General features: G+C 44.1%; 1 protein-coding gene across 2 annotated transcripts; it reads right to left on the bottom strand.

Moving 5' to 3' along the window:
- Positions 1-847: 847 nt before the first annotated feature.
- On the bottom strand, positions 848-13,776 carry PLA2G1B (phospholipase A2 group IB). 2 transcript variants are annotated; one of them, XR_015876511.1, is made up of 5 exons: positions 10,030-10,106; positions 4,465-4,785; positions 3,867-3,932; positions 2,696-3,296; positions 1,394-1,444 (listed from the first exon to the last, which is right to left on the bottom strand). XR_015876511.1 is itself a non-coding variant. In XM_088465433.1 (4 exons), exons 1-4 carry the CDS (start codon positions 13,752-13,754, stop codon positions 925-927), a joined length of 441 nt encoding a protein of 146 aa, XP_088321559.1. In that variant the 5' UTR covers positions 13,755-13,776; the 3' UTR covers positions 848-924. The 2 variants fall into 2 exon arrangements, 1 of the variants encoding a protein (XP_088321559.1); XM_088465433.1 differs by lacking the exons at positions 2,696-3,296; positions 3,867-3,932; positions 4,465-4,785 and adding exons at positions 848-1,043; positions 13,721-13,776 and having other exon boundaries at positions 1,317-1,444; positions 10,030-10,189.
- Between the last annotated feature and the right edge of the window lie 1,202 nt (positions 13,777-14,978).

The raw sequence follows: 14,978 nt of genomic DNA, 5'->3' as shown, positions 1-14,978 counted from the left end.
GGAAGTGCCGTTTGTGGGAGGTGACGTGGGTGTGGCGTGCCAGTGCGCTTGAACGCCGTTGCAGGGGCGTGCATAAATTATCCACTGTGATACCATAGACAGCTTGGCCTTTCACTGCGTGTGAGGAGGTTAGCAATTTCTGAGAAAGCTCTGACCTTGTGCAAGTGTGCGTGAGGCTCCCATGGTACTCGATGTTACTGATGGTTTCGCAGTCTTGCTAAACATTACGGATATGTATAAGGTAAGGTGGACGTCCCTATGTAGTGCTGCGACGGCATAGCGATTGCAATGGATTAGCATATATCGCAGTGAGACTGCGTGCGTAACCACAGCCACAATCGCAGTTGCGATCCTTACTGAATAAGGCCCTTAGTAAGGGTGGCAATTGCTCAGTCATTGTGCTGCAGATGTGCACGTCTGTTGTAGGAGAATTCAAAGATGCCTCTTTGCAGAATCACTGGCAGTACTGTGACCTCTATGCTGCAATGGATAACGCTACTGGAGAGAGCTTGGTAAATTAGTCATTTCTGCCGTCCCCATAGAAAGCTATAGCGACTGCTTCTGTGACCAGCAGATCTCTGTGATATCTGTGGGATACCTGGGGTGTACTGTTTTCAGAGAACTGACTAGGAAAATACCTTCATAAATAGGCCCCATAATGAGAACATTTGTAGTTGTCCTATTAAGGTTGAGAAACCACAATTCACAGTAACATTCACTGTTTTTACTAAGCCCAGGTTCACTTCTAACCTATTCTAATTCTTTCCCGTTATTACCAATACACATACACTGATTCTACAAAACTGCTGTCTGTAACAAAGTGTACACAGAAACAATATATCAGGGACACACACACAAATAGTGTTATGTTTATTACTTGATTTCAGTTCTGATGATGTTATTCAGAATATCAGAGGTGACAATTTAACAGTATTTGCTTTTGTCAAGGTCTTTGTAGGCTGGGTTGTACGGAGAATTGGAGAAGCAAATGGCTGCAGTGCGGTCACAATTGCAGACAAACTGTGCACAGGCGTCACTATAAGCTGCCAGGAGACAAACAGACTGTCACAATCACTATCAAATAGGCCACGGTATTATTTACATCATTTTCATTTTTAGAGAGAGGAGAGCAGGGGGTGTTTTTCTGTTAATGTAGCTGCATGTTTCCACACAATGGATGAAAGATTGACAAGGTATCATTTCGGTTACTATAATAGAAACTCTTATACAATAGATATACATTGCAGACATTTAAAAAAAAAATTCATAGCTGCAAAACAAGAAGTAGTATGGTCCCATGCATGTGTAATACTTACATGTACAGGTGATACTTGTTCCAGAACAGGAATATTCGTAACTCATGGTATATGGGTTATCTGCTAACCCATTACAGCTAGAGAGGGACATGGCTTCCGAGTAGCAGTAATCATGGACCTGGCAGCATCTGTATGGACAATAATGGAAGTCGCATATCAGCTTCGAGAATGGACTGACTAAAGATATATTATATAAAGGATCATTACTGCAGACATAACATTTTAATATCCCAAGTAAGAGGAGGGATTGCATTATTATTTACACAGGAAAATAATACATAGATCTTATTATGGTTAGTCTGTCAGTTTTGGCTAATCATCTTTTGATCATTTGGAGGTATTATAGTCATTGTTATATGTACGTAAACAGATTGCAAACGGAAGAGAAGAAAGTGGCATTCTAATGCAGACCAAGTACAATTATGCTATATACACACTGGCAGATATATTGGGCGATCAATTGATTGGCCAATATATCGGGTGCCCATCATAGATATATCGTGTTCACAGACATATCGGGCGGGATTGAATAGAGTTCGAGTTTTTAGATTTTGCGAGTTTCCCGGAAAACTCACACATTTTGTAATCTCGTCCAATGTAATAGTGTGCGCGATCCTGCAAACTCGCATTTTTCCAAATACACATTTTTCAAACTCGCATCCAGATGTTTCCCCAGGTTGTACAGACAACCCGTGCAATGTAATAGGGTGCGAGTTCGAAACTCGCACATAAAACATTACCATAATCTCGCCAAAAATAGACCAAAGTGACAATGGGGAGTTGTATGTTAAAAATTTAAAAAAAAAATCAAAAAGTTTACAAAGGAATCTTTCAATCCATAAACATATATAAATATGCATATAAGTGTAAAATCACCTTTTTAAGGATGTAAATACTCATAATTCTTAATTCTTTTAAAAGTGTCTAAATCGAACCCATATTCGATTAGGAGCCAAAACTCCTGACTTTTTTCAAACCTATGTGTGCTGACAAATGATCCCCGTATTTTTTTAATAGACTTTTTGCCCTCGGCGAAAAGTCTTGCAGATAAGTTTTCTCCCCGGCGTAAAGTCTTGGGGATAAGTTTTCTCCCCGGCGTAAAGTCTGGGGGATAAGTTTTCTCCCCGGCGAAAAGTCACAATCTGTGTTTTTTTTCCCGGAAACCAACTTTTTGCGACTAATTAAATACAAACATCTGTTCCATTTAAATATAGTTCAAAATAAATGAAACAATCTAAGTATAGTTTATGAAGAAAGACAGACCAAAAATTTCATTCAACTTACTTTACTAAACTAGTAAGGTATCAGGAGAAAAACCCACATATTATAAAAACCACCAAAATTACTGTGAGGCAGATGCGCCTCTACCCCTTCCTGACCTGTAGTTGCACCCTCCGTAAATGGTCACTTCACCTCGGTGGACTCATTGGTGAGGCCGTTTGGGGACTGGTGGCTTGTGAGTTGGGTGTAGATGCTGATGGCACTTCCCTAAGGGCCCTTTGTGCCACCAGCTCCCTTTGTAATGCCACAAAGGCCTGTGTTTGCTCCCGTGTGGCAGCATTTTGGTCTCTGGCGGCCTGTGTTAGCTCCACCAGATGCCTACTGAAGTCACTAGCCATACGGGTTCGGGTCTCCAGGGCTACTGCGGAGCTCCTATTTAGCTTCCTGAGCTGGTGTGTCATGCTGTCCATTTAAATTTTATGCATCTCCATGTACTGCATCTGGTGTTGATGGAAGCTGTGCAGGGACTGATCCAGCTCATCTGCACTGGGGATGGGTTGCTGAGCTGTTTGCTGTGTTGGTGGCTGTGGTGCTGTGCAGGCGGATTTTGACTTGTTGCCTCCACAGGACTAAGGTTAATTGTTGCCTCAGCCTCCACCTCCTCCTCAGACGTGTAGGCCACCAAGCCAAAATGACTTCCTGGGACCCTAGACACTGGTGGTGTGGTCCGCGGTGGAGGCACAGAAACTCCTGATGGTCCTGAAAAATTTAAATAAAATCTAGTAGAATTAAAATGTTTAAAAGTGTGTTAGGATTCATTTTGGAGTTTGAGTTTCACATATATAAAAAAAACAGGTACTTTCAGTAGTTACTGCAATAAAGTGACACAACGGGTGTATCTGCATGATAAATGCTACGTTACACTGTAACATAGCATTTGGCATGCAGATACACCCGCTGTCTGTCCAAAAATATAGGTATGCCACATATCAATGGAATCAGCAGAAGCTGCTTGTCTATTCTTTTTCCATTGATGTGTAAATAAAACACATTGTTACAATTAAAATGTCTATAATATAAAAAAAAGTTATAAGGCCTGTTTAACATGCGAGGAGGCTATGTATGTGTACACATCTCTATAGTTACCTTTTAATTAATACTTTAAAATAAATAATATGTGTAGAACATAATTTCGACATTTCTATTGTTGTGGACTTTAATGTCACAATGCTAAGGTTAATTAAGTAATGTGACATTTTTTATAAATTCAACACTTAAAAAAAAATAAAAAATGTGTAAGTGGGTTTTTCAAACGTTGGCTTAACTCACCAGCCTGCTCCATTGACCTTCCCATGTGAGGTCTTTTAGGAGTTCTTGACCTCCTTGGTGCAGCAGCTGTGTTTTAATAATAAAAAAAAATATGAGAATAGACAAAAACAAATCAATTTGAAACAATGGCCTGTATTGAATTGGAATGGACGCAAAAAGGGCACCCGCCAAAACTGAAACAGGTGAAAAATCCTGTCAGATTGGTGTAAAACAGTCCAACACCCCCCCCCCCCCCAAAAGATGCACTGACATGGGGGATCACTAGGAGCCGTATTCAATTTGATTCGCCCCCACGATACTTTTCCGCCTGCAAAACAGGCAAAGTAAGCGGAAAGTCCGGGAGGTGGAAAAGTATCGCGCGTCCCCGCGATACTCTTCCGCCTGCAAAACAGGCGAAGTAGGTGGAAAGTCAGGGAGGCGGAAAAGTATCGCGGGTGCGAAACAAATTGAATAGGTGCCCAAATTTAATTTGGCCTAATTATGGGAGTGCCTACAGGTGCGTACACACTACACAATTTAAAATAAAATAAAAAAATGGGATCTACAATTCTTTTAAAAAAAGACAGTGAAAAGTAGTAACATTTATTTGCATACTCACCACGATGCCTAGGGGTTGCTGGCCGGTCAGTGTCTACAATATGTGGACCTGGAAAAACCTCAGGAGCAAAAACCGGCCCCAGCTCCTGTTCATATGGAGTGAAGTGAAGTGTCACTGCTCGTCCTCCTCCTGTCATGCGTCGCTGCCTAAGCTCCTCAGCCATTTTCTCTTTTGTGTTCCTTTTAATATCATTATAGCGCTTTTTGATATTTTTAAGATCATGCCGGTATTCACTCACTGCATTCACTGCATCAGTGATGTTATTCCACATCGCCTTTCGCCGCGCTGCTGACGTCCCGTGTGACTGTGCCCCAAGTAGGTCTGGAAAAATAGGTACTATTGCAATTTTCTTCATAACTGAAGCGTATATTACGCCCAGTACTTGTTTTCCCAGGGGCTGGGGGTGCTTTGGCCTCCTCATCCTCAACACTATCCTCAGCCTCAGATTCCAGCTCCTGCGCTTCCTGCTCCAAACTCTCCTGCTCCTCCACGTCTTCACTGCTCACCTCCTCCCTGCTCACCTCCTCACCAATATCGGGTTGCAGTACAACCTCCTCCTCCATCATCCTGGCCACCCTCCTTGCTTTTCTGGATGCCATGCTGCAGCACAATAACAATACAATTCTAGGCTTTTTTTTCTTACTCTCTCTCACCACTCCTTCACAAAACTCCTCACTACCTTTCAAAGGACAAAATGGAGGATAGGGGTTTATATAGGGTGTGTGAGGTAGGCATCAGGAGACTTTGGAGGGCCAATGAATGACTTTGTTTAAACTCGACAGAACAGTAAATGAAACGCGCATTCCAGTTGGTCCAAAAAATGCCTACTTCTGGATCTGTAAACTTGAGAGAACACGCATGCGGAATTGCAATTTGGCAAAAAAAAATCGCACCCCATTACATTGCACAAGTTGTATGGGAAACACGATCAAAACAAATGTGCGAGTTTAGAAATGACTAAAAACTCAAACTCTATTACATCCCGCCCATTGTGTTGGTTGTGCTGCACAGCCGATGGCAGATATATCTGTCCATCATGCTGTGTGTACGGGTGATTTGCCCCCCGCCTGTACACTTGCACCCTGGCCAGATGACAGATGATGTCTGTTCAGTGTGTATGAACAACCATCATCTGCAGATATGTCTGTCAGGTGTGTACCCAGCTTAAGGGCCTTTGCACAGACCCAATCTGCTGCATTTTACAGCAAATCAGGTCATTATTGCCCCACCCTCTGCTGTTCAAAGTCATGATTCATGGCATTTTACGGTTGGGGCAGTGTTAGGATGACGTGATTCAATATGAAAAGTGTCATCCAACCCTGCGGCTGTCTATTTCAGAAGATGGGAGGCAGGGAGAGCCCCCCTATATTCAGAACTCTTTCGGAATTGACAAGTATGGGGTAGATGCAGCCCAACAAAGAAACATATAGACACCTATCAAATCTGTATCCATTGTAGGTGCCCGAGCAGGGGCGTATTAAGAAAGGAGGGGGCCCGTGTGCTTTCCCCATTCGGGTCCTTTCCTCTCTCCCCGGTGGCCACCAGCAGACTGAAGGCTGACCACCATTGGCCACAGCATCAGCAGACATAGTCTACAGCGCATGAGCAGGTCACCAGGGAAACGGCATGGCGGACGTTTTCCGGATTTTGTGGGTTCTGAGACACCCAACGTGGGACCTCGGAGAGGTACGTAATAGATAATATGGGTGCAGGGTGTGCGGTGCTGGCCCTACCACACACCCTGCACCCATTACAGTTACATCCCTGTACCCGAGGATAGGTGCAAATATACGCTGATGATGATGGTCACCAACATTGTGAGACACAATCAGAGTTCAGTGTGATGGCAGTGAGAGGCATGAGAGAAGGGTCATTGTGAGGCACAATCAGAGTTCAGTGTGGTGGCAGTGAGAGGCATGAGAGAGGGGTCATTGTGAGGCACAATCAGAGTTCAGTGTGGTGGCAGTGAGAGGCATGAGAGAGGGGTCATTGTGAGGCACAATCAGAGTTCAGTGTGGTGGCAGTGAGAGGCATGAGAGAGGGGTCATTGTGAGGCACAATCAGAGTGCAGTGGGGTGGCAGTGAGAGACATGAGAGAGGGATTATTGTGAGGCACAATCAGAGTTCAGTGTGGTGGCAGTGAGAGGCATGAGACAGGGGTCATTGTGAGGCACAATCAGAGTTCAGTGTGGTAGCTGTGAGAGGCATGAGAGAAGGGTCATTGTGAGGCACAATCAGAGTGCAGTGGGGTGGCAGCGAGAGGCATGAGAGAGGGGTCATTGTGAGGCACAATCAGAGGAATCACTTCAGTGTGGTGGCAGTGAGAGGCATGAGAGAGGGGTCATTGTGAGGCACAATCAGAGTTCAGTGTGGTAGCAGTGAGAGGCATGAGAGAGGGGTCATTGTGAGGCACAATCAGAGTGCAGTGGGGTGACAGTGAGAGACATGAGAGAGGGATCATTGTGAGGCACAATCAGAGTTCAGTGTGGTGGCAGTGAAAGGCATGAGAGAAGGGTCATTGTGAGGCACAATCAGAGTGCAGTGGGGTGGCAGTGAGAGGCATGAGAGAGGGGTCATTGTGAGGCACAATCAGAGTTCAGTGTGGTGGCAGTGAGAGGCATGAGAGAGGGGTCATTGTGAGGCACAATCAGAGTTCAGTGTGGTGGCAGTTAGAGGCATGAGAGAAGGGTCATTGTGAGGCACAGTCAGAGTGCAGTGGGGTGTCAGTGAGAGGCATGAGAGAAGGGTCATTGTGAGGCACAATCAGAGTTCAGTGTGGTGGCAGTGAGAGGCATGAGAGAGGGGTCATTGTGAGGCACAATCAGAGGAATCAGAGTTCAGTGTGGTGGCAGTGAGAGGCATGAGAGAGGGGTCATTGTGAGGCACAATCAGAGTTCAGTGTGGTGGCTGTGAGAGGCATGAGAGAGGGGTCATTGTGAGGCACAATCAGAGTTCAGTGTGGTGGCAGTGAGAGGCATGAGAGAGGGGTCATTGTGAGGCACAATCAGAGTTCAGTGTGATGGCAGTGAGAGGCTTGAGAGAGGGGTCATTGTGAGGCACAATCAGAGTTCAGTATGGTGGCAGTGAGAGGCATGAGAGAGGGGTCATTGTGAGGCACAACCAGAGTTCAGTATGGTGGCAGTGAGAGGCATGAGAGAGGGGTCATCGTGAGGCACAATCAGAAGAATCACTTCAGTGTGGCGGCAGTGAGAGACATGAGATAGGGATTATTGTGAGGCACAATCAGAGGAATCAGAGTTCAGTGTGTTGGCAGCTAGAGGCATGAGAGAGGGGTCATTGTGAGGCACAACCAGAGTTCAGTATGGTGGCAGTGAGAGGCATGAGAGAGGGGTCATCGTGAGGCACAATCAGAAGAATCACTTCAGTGTGGCGGCAGTGAGAGACATGAGATAGGGATTATTGTGAGGCACAATCAGAGGAATCAGAGTTCAGTGTGTTGGCAGCTAGAGGCATGAGAGAGGGGTCATTGTGAGGCACAATCAGAGTTCAGTGTGGTAGCTGTGAGAGGCATGAGAGAAGGGTCATTATGAGGCACAATCAGAGTGCAATGGGGTGGCAGTGAGAGGCATGAGAGAGGGGTCATTGTGAGGCACAATCAGAGTTCAGTGTGGTGGCAGTGAGAGGCATGAGAGAGGGGTCATTGTGAGGCACAATCAGAGTTCAGTGTGGTGGCAGTTAGAGGCATGAGAGAAGGGTCATTGTGAGGCACAGTCAGAGTGCAGTGGGGTGGCAGTGAGAGACATGAGAGGGGTTATTGTGAGGCACAATCAGAGTTCAGTGTGGTGGCAGTGAGAGGCATGAGAGAGGGGTCATTGTGAGGCACAACCAGAAGAATCACTTCAGTGTGGCGGCAGTGAGAGACATGAGATAGGGATTATTGTGAGGCACAATCAGAGGAATCAGAGTTCAGTGTGGTTGTAGTGAGAGGCATGAGAGAGGGGTCATTGTGAGGCACAATCAGAGTTCAGTGTGTTGGCAGCTAGAGGCATGAGAGAGGGGTCATTGTGAGGCACAATCAGAGTTCAGTGTGGTGGCTGTGAGAGGCATGACAGAAGGGTCATTGTGAGGCACAATCAGAGTGCAATGGGGTGGCAGTGAGAGGCATGAGTTAGGGATCATTGTGAGGCACAATCAGAGGAATCACTTCAGTGTGGTGTCAGTGAGAGGCATGAGAGAAGGGTCATTGTGAGGCACAATCAGAGTTCAGTGTGGTGACAGTGAGAGGCATGAGAGAGGGGTCATTGTGAGGCACAATCAGAGGAATCAGAGTTCAGTGTGGTGGCAGTGAGAGGCATGAGAGAAGGGTCATTGTGAGGCACAATCAGAGGAATCACTTCAGTGTGGTGTCAGTGAGAGGCATGAGAGAAGGGTCATTGTGAGGCACAATCAGAGTTCAGTGTGGTGACAGTGAGAGGCATGAGAGAGGGGTCATTGTGAGGCACAATCAGAGGAATCAGAGTTCAGTGTGGTGGCAGTGAGAGACATGAGAGAGGAGTCATTGTGAGGCACAATCAGAGTTCAGTGTGATGGCAGCTAGAGGCATGAGAGAGGGGTCATTGTGAGGCACAATCAGAGTTCAGTGTGATGGCAGTGAGAGGCATGAGAGAGGGGTCATTGTGAGGCACAATCAAAGTTCAATGTGATGGCAGTGAGAGGCATGAGAGAAGGGTCATTGTGAGGCACAATCAGAGTTCAGTGTGATGGCTGTGAGAGGCATGGGAGAGGGCAGTAAGGGTAGCCGAGAGGGAAGAGGTAACTCCCGGTAAACAGCATGTGTATAGCAGCAGCTCCAAGTTGCCCACACTTGGACTTAAGAGACGGAGACTCTGACCTTACTAGTTATATAATTGATAGATGTTATTGTTGGTATGAGCATTACTTGGCGGGTGATTTTTAATTAAAAAAAAGTTGTTATTATGCACTATGGCTACTCAGAATGTCCGATGGAACATGGCCGCTGCCACCAGGGCAACTGAGAAAAAAGAAGCAGGCGATGGTCGTCACCAGCCCACGCCTAGCTAGCCAACCCCCTGTTACCACCCAGGAATGCCCACTGACATTGTCTCTCTTAGCATCCAAATTCACTCTGCGTCCACCAGCGGTAACCACTGGGATGCATGCGCAGTGCAAGAACATCAGACAACCGCGCAAACAATCGGCACTGTGTCCACCTCTGACTTAGGCCCTATGTGTGTGAACTTCTCACTATTGGAAAATTCTCTATGATATATTTGGAGTAAATATTGTCTGTAAATTGTCAGATATTTGATAAATAGCAGTTGCAATGGACAGAACTGAAAAGCAATACTGGCGATGGCGTGATTCTACTATATTGTCATAAAAATAGAGTTGCAAAATATTTTTTCACCATTTTATTCCCTATGCATCGGAATTGGTATGACATACCACCGGCTTCCTGACTACATACCCTATGCATCAATTGCATTAGAATCAATATTAGCTTACAAGAAAGAAAACCCCATATGATATACAAGTGAGTAATAATCATTCTGTCTGATACCTTGTATCCTAATGTGTACTCACCTGTCCAGAGTATCCATAGGAGTCCCACTTCCTCCCAGTCCGCAGTAACAGCCATAGTTATTAAATTCTTTCAGGGGCTCACTGTCCGGAATGGCACATTTAATCAGACTATGGAACTGCCAGAGTGCCCGATCATGAGGCGAGGCATAGGTGCAGGTTACTAGGACAAAATGAAGAATGCATTACTGTATGCACATAAGTGATGAAATGATTAGCAGCTGCTAAAAACAGAGCTTGCATCAGGGAATGAAAGGACACTTATCTTGAAAAAGGCACCGCAGCTTGCCGAAACGCATTGAAGAGTGTCACTTCACCTATTTTATGCAGTATCCCTGGTGGCGGGCTGGGCCAGGGGGCAGGGTGCCATCTGCCCCCCGGGCCCCTACAATTTTAAAGATAAGGGCTGGCGGGTGGCTGCAGCTGCACTGCCTACACTGCCTGACATGCCCGGTGGTCAGGAGAGAAGATGCTTCCCGACAAAGGCAGATTGGACATGAGAAAGTGGGACAGTTGTGTCAGCCGGCCCGTTTGACACAGCCTGCCACCTGCTGCACTTCCAGGATTTGCGTTCCATTGGAACGCAAACCGGAAGCATTCATCTGCTCTGGCTAGCGGCGCAGTAGAAGGCTTCACAAGCCCTTCCTGCGCCGCTTAGAGAGCCACTCCTCCGCGCCGGCATGTGCCTCTTTACCACCTGAAGTCACGTGGGAGGCGGTCATAACGAGTGCCAGTGCCTGGAGGGGCGCCACTATGGCAGCCATGTAAGGCACTTCCTCCACATGCCTGTGCCGGCTCCCTGGCAGCAGATAACTGCAGAATCTCTATTCCCTGCAAGATTGCTGTGGTGACGGTGCTGTCATCTGTCTAAGGAGCTCTGTATAGGGGAGGAAACAAGAAGACTGCTTAAGGTAAGTTACATATACATGCTGTGGAACCACAGATGGGGGGAGGGGAGTGTGTGTGTGTGTGTGTGTATGTACAGTATATGTGTGTGTAGTGTACAGTATGTGTATATGTGCGTGTACAGTGTATATGTGTGTGTACAGTATATGTGTGTATATTTATGTATATGTGTGTACAGTATGTGTGTATAGTATGTGTATATGTGTGTGTACAGTGTGTATGTGTATATGTGTGTGTACAGTATGTGTGTATATTTGTGTATATGTATATGAGTGTATATGTGTGTGTACAGTATATGTGTGTGTATGTGTATATGTGTGTGTGTGTATGTACAGTGTGGGTATATGTATGTGTATGTGTGTGTACAGTATATGTGTGTGTGTGTATGTGTATATGTGTGTACAGTATGTATATGTATGTGTGTGTACAGTATGTGTATATGTGGGTGTGTGTGTGTGTACAGTGTATGTGTGTGTGTGTGTGTATATATGTGTGTATATGTATGTGTATGTGTGTATATGTGTGTGTACAGTGTATGTGTGTGTACAGTATATGTGTGTGTGTGTATATGTGTGTGTACAGTATGTATGTGTATATGTGTGTGTACAGTATGTGTGTATATGTGGGTGGGTGTGTTTGAGGGAGCATATCTGTGGTTTGACATTTCATGAGGGAGAAGGGGAGTTATCAAATTTGAGGTATAGCTTTTAATCAGGAATGTGGGGGGGTCACATCTGGGGTAGGAATTTTAATAATGGAGGTTTGGGTCAGTTAAATCTGGGGTCTAATCTAAAAAGGGGGGAGGGGCAGATATTTAATGAGCAAGTAGAGGCGGCCAGATTGTGGATCTGGTTTTATGTCTAATTATTCTATAGAGGTCACTGTTATGATCTGTATTGAAGAGAGGACATGACTAGTATACTTTCTGTTTTTTTCAGATGGGGCTGGTGGGTTATGTATTTATAGCTCTTTCATATAACAAGTTTGTTCTATTGCTATTTAACCCACAACCATATTAGATATACCACACCTCTGAGAAATTTATTATGCTATTTTTTCCATCGCAGTTATTTGGTAGAAAATCGAGGGCCTTATGCTTGTGTTTGCCCCCCAGGTTTAAAGTTGCCAGCCAGCCCCTGAGTATCCCATCCATTCTATATGCTATCCATTTGCCCTTATTGACCCTGGTACATCTTCTGCAGGGCAATAATATTACTACCTGATGGTATGGGCTTACTGCTGCATTTTTTAGATGTTTTTATTAATAATAAATAGCTGTTTTTCATAGTACTGGATGACGGTCTTTTCTTATACCTTGTTCTATCACGACTTGAAAGTCCCTGCATTCCGTTAAGGACCACAGGTTGAGGTTTCTGAAGATAAAGATACCTTTATGTGCCCATACATCGCCCTTACAAGTAAGCATACATGTAAGAAACTCCACACGAGACATCCTCATTCACATATGGCTGATTCTGAGTTGGGACCATATAAAGCAAGGAGAAGATCTTCATAGACCACCATACTCTCCTCATCACATCCCCGGGTGGCTAAGCCATACAGTGACGTTATTACACTATATTGTGTTTCCCTTTTCTTTTTTATAACGGAGAATTACCATATACCGGAGGACATGGGACAATTCCTTTGATGGACTTATTGTTGACTTGTTGGAACAATCCCGAGCGCAAGTGAGGTTGATTTGTTTGCTATGTCCTATTAGATATAAGGTGGTGACTCATTATTAACCTCTGCAGCACTGGAGTGCAGCGCCATAGGGTTTTTTGTTTGTATTAGAGGCATTTAAGGGTTTTTGTGTGACTATGCAAAACCCATTAAGCACACTTGCAGAATGGTCCACGCACGCACAGATTCCCGATATTTGGGAATCTGCGATCAGCAGGGAACTTGCGTTCACTGCTGAGTCAGGCCCTAAATACACAAATGTCCAATTATAATCTACTAGTTAAATATTTACAAACAAAGTAATAGGAAAAATCACACAGACTCAGAGTTTGCTAATCTATTCTGGTCTATAATTGTGATTCTGTATTGCTGCTGCATGGACAGCATTGGTGACAGCACAGCGGAAGTAGCTAAAGTTTAGCATTTTGTCAATACCATGTAGTGCTGAACGGGAAATTAAAATTTATGAACGTATTTGGAGTTAAGAGGGGGACAAGTTATAGCTCAACACCAAAATGCAGTGTAAAAATAAAGCTGCCTCGTATTTTTGTGCTATATGCAAAAGCTCACAGTAATTTACCTGCATGCAAATCAAAAATAATAATTGCATTTCACCCTTTTGCATATCCTATACAAGTACAAATTTGAACACTCTGTAAAATTCCTTGTCAGTTCTCTGCTGCTCCTGGCTGAGAAGATGTCTTCTGAGAGACTTATAGACAAAAATGAACATACCGTACATATTATATATATCACTGTAGTAGCAGCAGGCTATATTGTATGCAAGTCTCTATATATACTCATGATTTATAGCTGTTGAAATGCTTTTAACATAAATAAGACTATGGTAATCCAACCTCTATAGCAGAGGTTTCCAAACTCGGTCCTCAAGGCACCCTAACGTTCCAGATTTTAAGCATAACCATGCTTGGGCACAGGTGACTTAATAAGGATCCTTAAAACCTGGGCCGTTAGGGTGCCTAGAGGACCGAGTTTGGGAACCTCTCTTCTATAGACAACATACTGAATAGATGCCTGCTCCACAGAGACGATAATATGACAATAAAGGGTGTAGTCTTCATCTCAATACTGAAAAACCTACCTGCGAGGAGAACAGCAAAGAAACGGAGCATCATGTTGGCAAACTCAAATGCATGTGTAACCTTGTCCCTTTAAATAGTAAAACTATGACCTTCACAATTCAGGGACGTCAAGCTCTGAGAACTGAATGCTGCCAAGTGCACATTTTCTCACTTCAGACATGACAAGTAGAACGAATAGGACCTTGAACATGTTTTGTACCTTTACATGTCCTATATTTTGATTATAGAAAGAGATGATAAGCTTTCCCTTCCACACAATTAGTCTCTTGTATATTGACTCTTAGAGTATAGGGCTCATTATTTGGAACATGTACTTTACACAATGCACGAAAATTAGATTAGCAATTAAATCAGGACGTAGTAAAAAGGCTGGGAGATGAGTGTAACTCACCAGGTTTAATTGTGGCTGAAATGCCTTGTCTAAGGTTGCATACACAAAATGATCACCTCCACCAACCCATAATCTTGTGCACAAGGAAGATTAACCATGCCAAGAAGCAATGGTTGTTGTACAGTAATTTAAATATGGAAATGCGAGGGCGTTTACCAGCCCAATTGAATTTATTTAAAGCCACATTAATGGTTTTATTATTACGTTTAGTGAGGATAAAAGGAAGCATTTGGAGTGGATAGAGGAGGCGAGGGAAAGAGACTATTTTAAATAAATGACATCGTCCCAGATATAATATTGGTAGATGTTTCCATCTCTCAAAATCATCTGACATTTGGTGAATAAAATGTGCGATATTAGAGGAATATAAATCAGAGGGAGCGGGTGGGGTATCAACATTTTTAATGACGTTTTTAGGTGTAATCTGTAAATCCAGTGACCTTGCTAGAATTGGTAAATGTAATGGGTTTTTGGGATTTATGAGTAAAATTAATGTTAAAATCATTATTACTAATATTTTCCATAATACATATTTCCTCACACCCCATCAGCCACTACCAATGTGACACATAGTATACTGTATATCTTTAATTTCAAAAATATTGCCAGAAACATTTGTATTATCATATATGTTTTTTAGCTCTCAAAAGAGCAAAAAAAGGTTCACGAGGCTTGGCACAATTTATTTAGCAAAGAAATGGGGGGAGAGCCCAAATCAGAGCCGTGGCCCGTAACTAGACATTTTGGTGCCCTATGCCAGAAAGCACATTGTGCCCCCCCATATTTTAAATAGGGTCAGTCCAAAAAAGGGATGTGGTCTCACAAGGAAAGGGTGTGGCCACACAATAGTACCCCAATTTGAATTA

Source organism: Taudactylus pleione, unplaced genomic scaffold (assembly GCF_031769625.1).
Source record: "Taudactylus pleione unplaced genomic scaffold, aTauple2 ptg000062l, whole genome shotgun sequence".
Lineage (NCBI taxonomy): Eukaryota > Metazoa > Chordata > Amphibia > Anura > Myobatrachidae > Taudactylus > Taudactylus pleione.
Note: the sequence above shows the minus strand (reverse complement) of the source record. Positions and strands in the feature narration are given on the sequence as shown.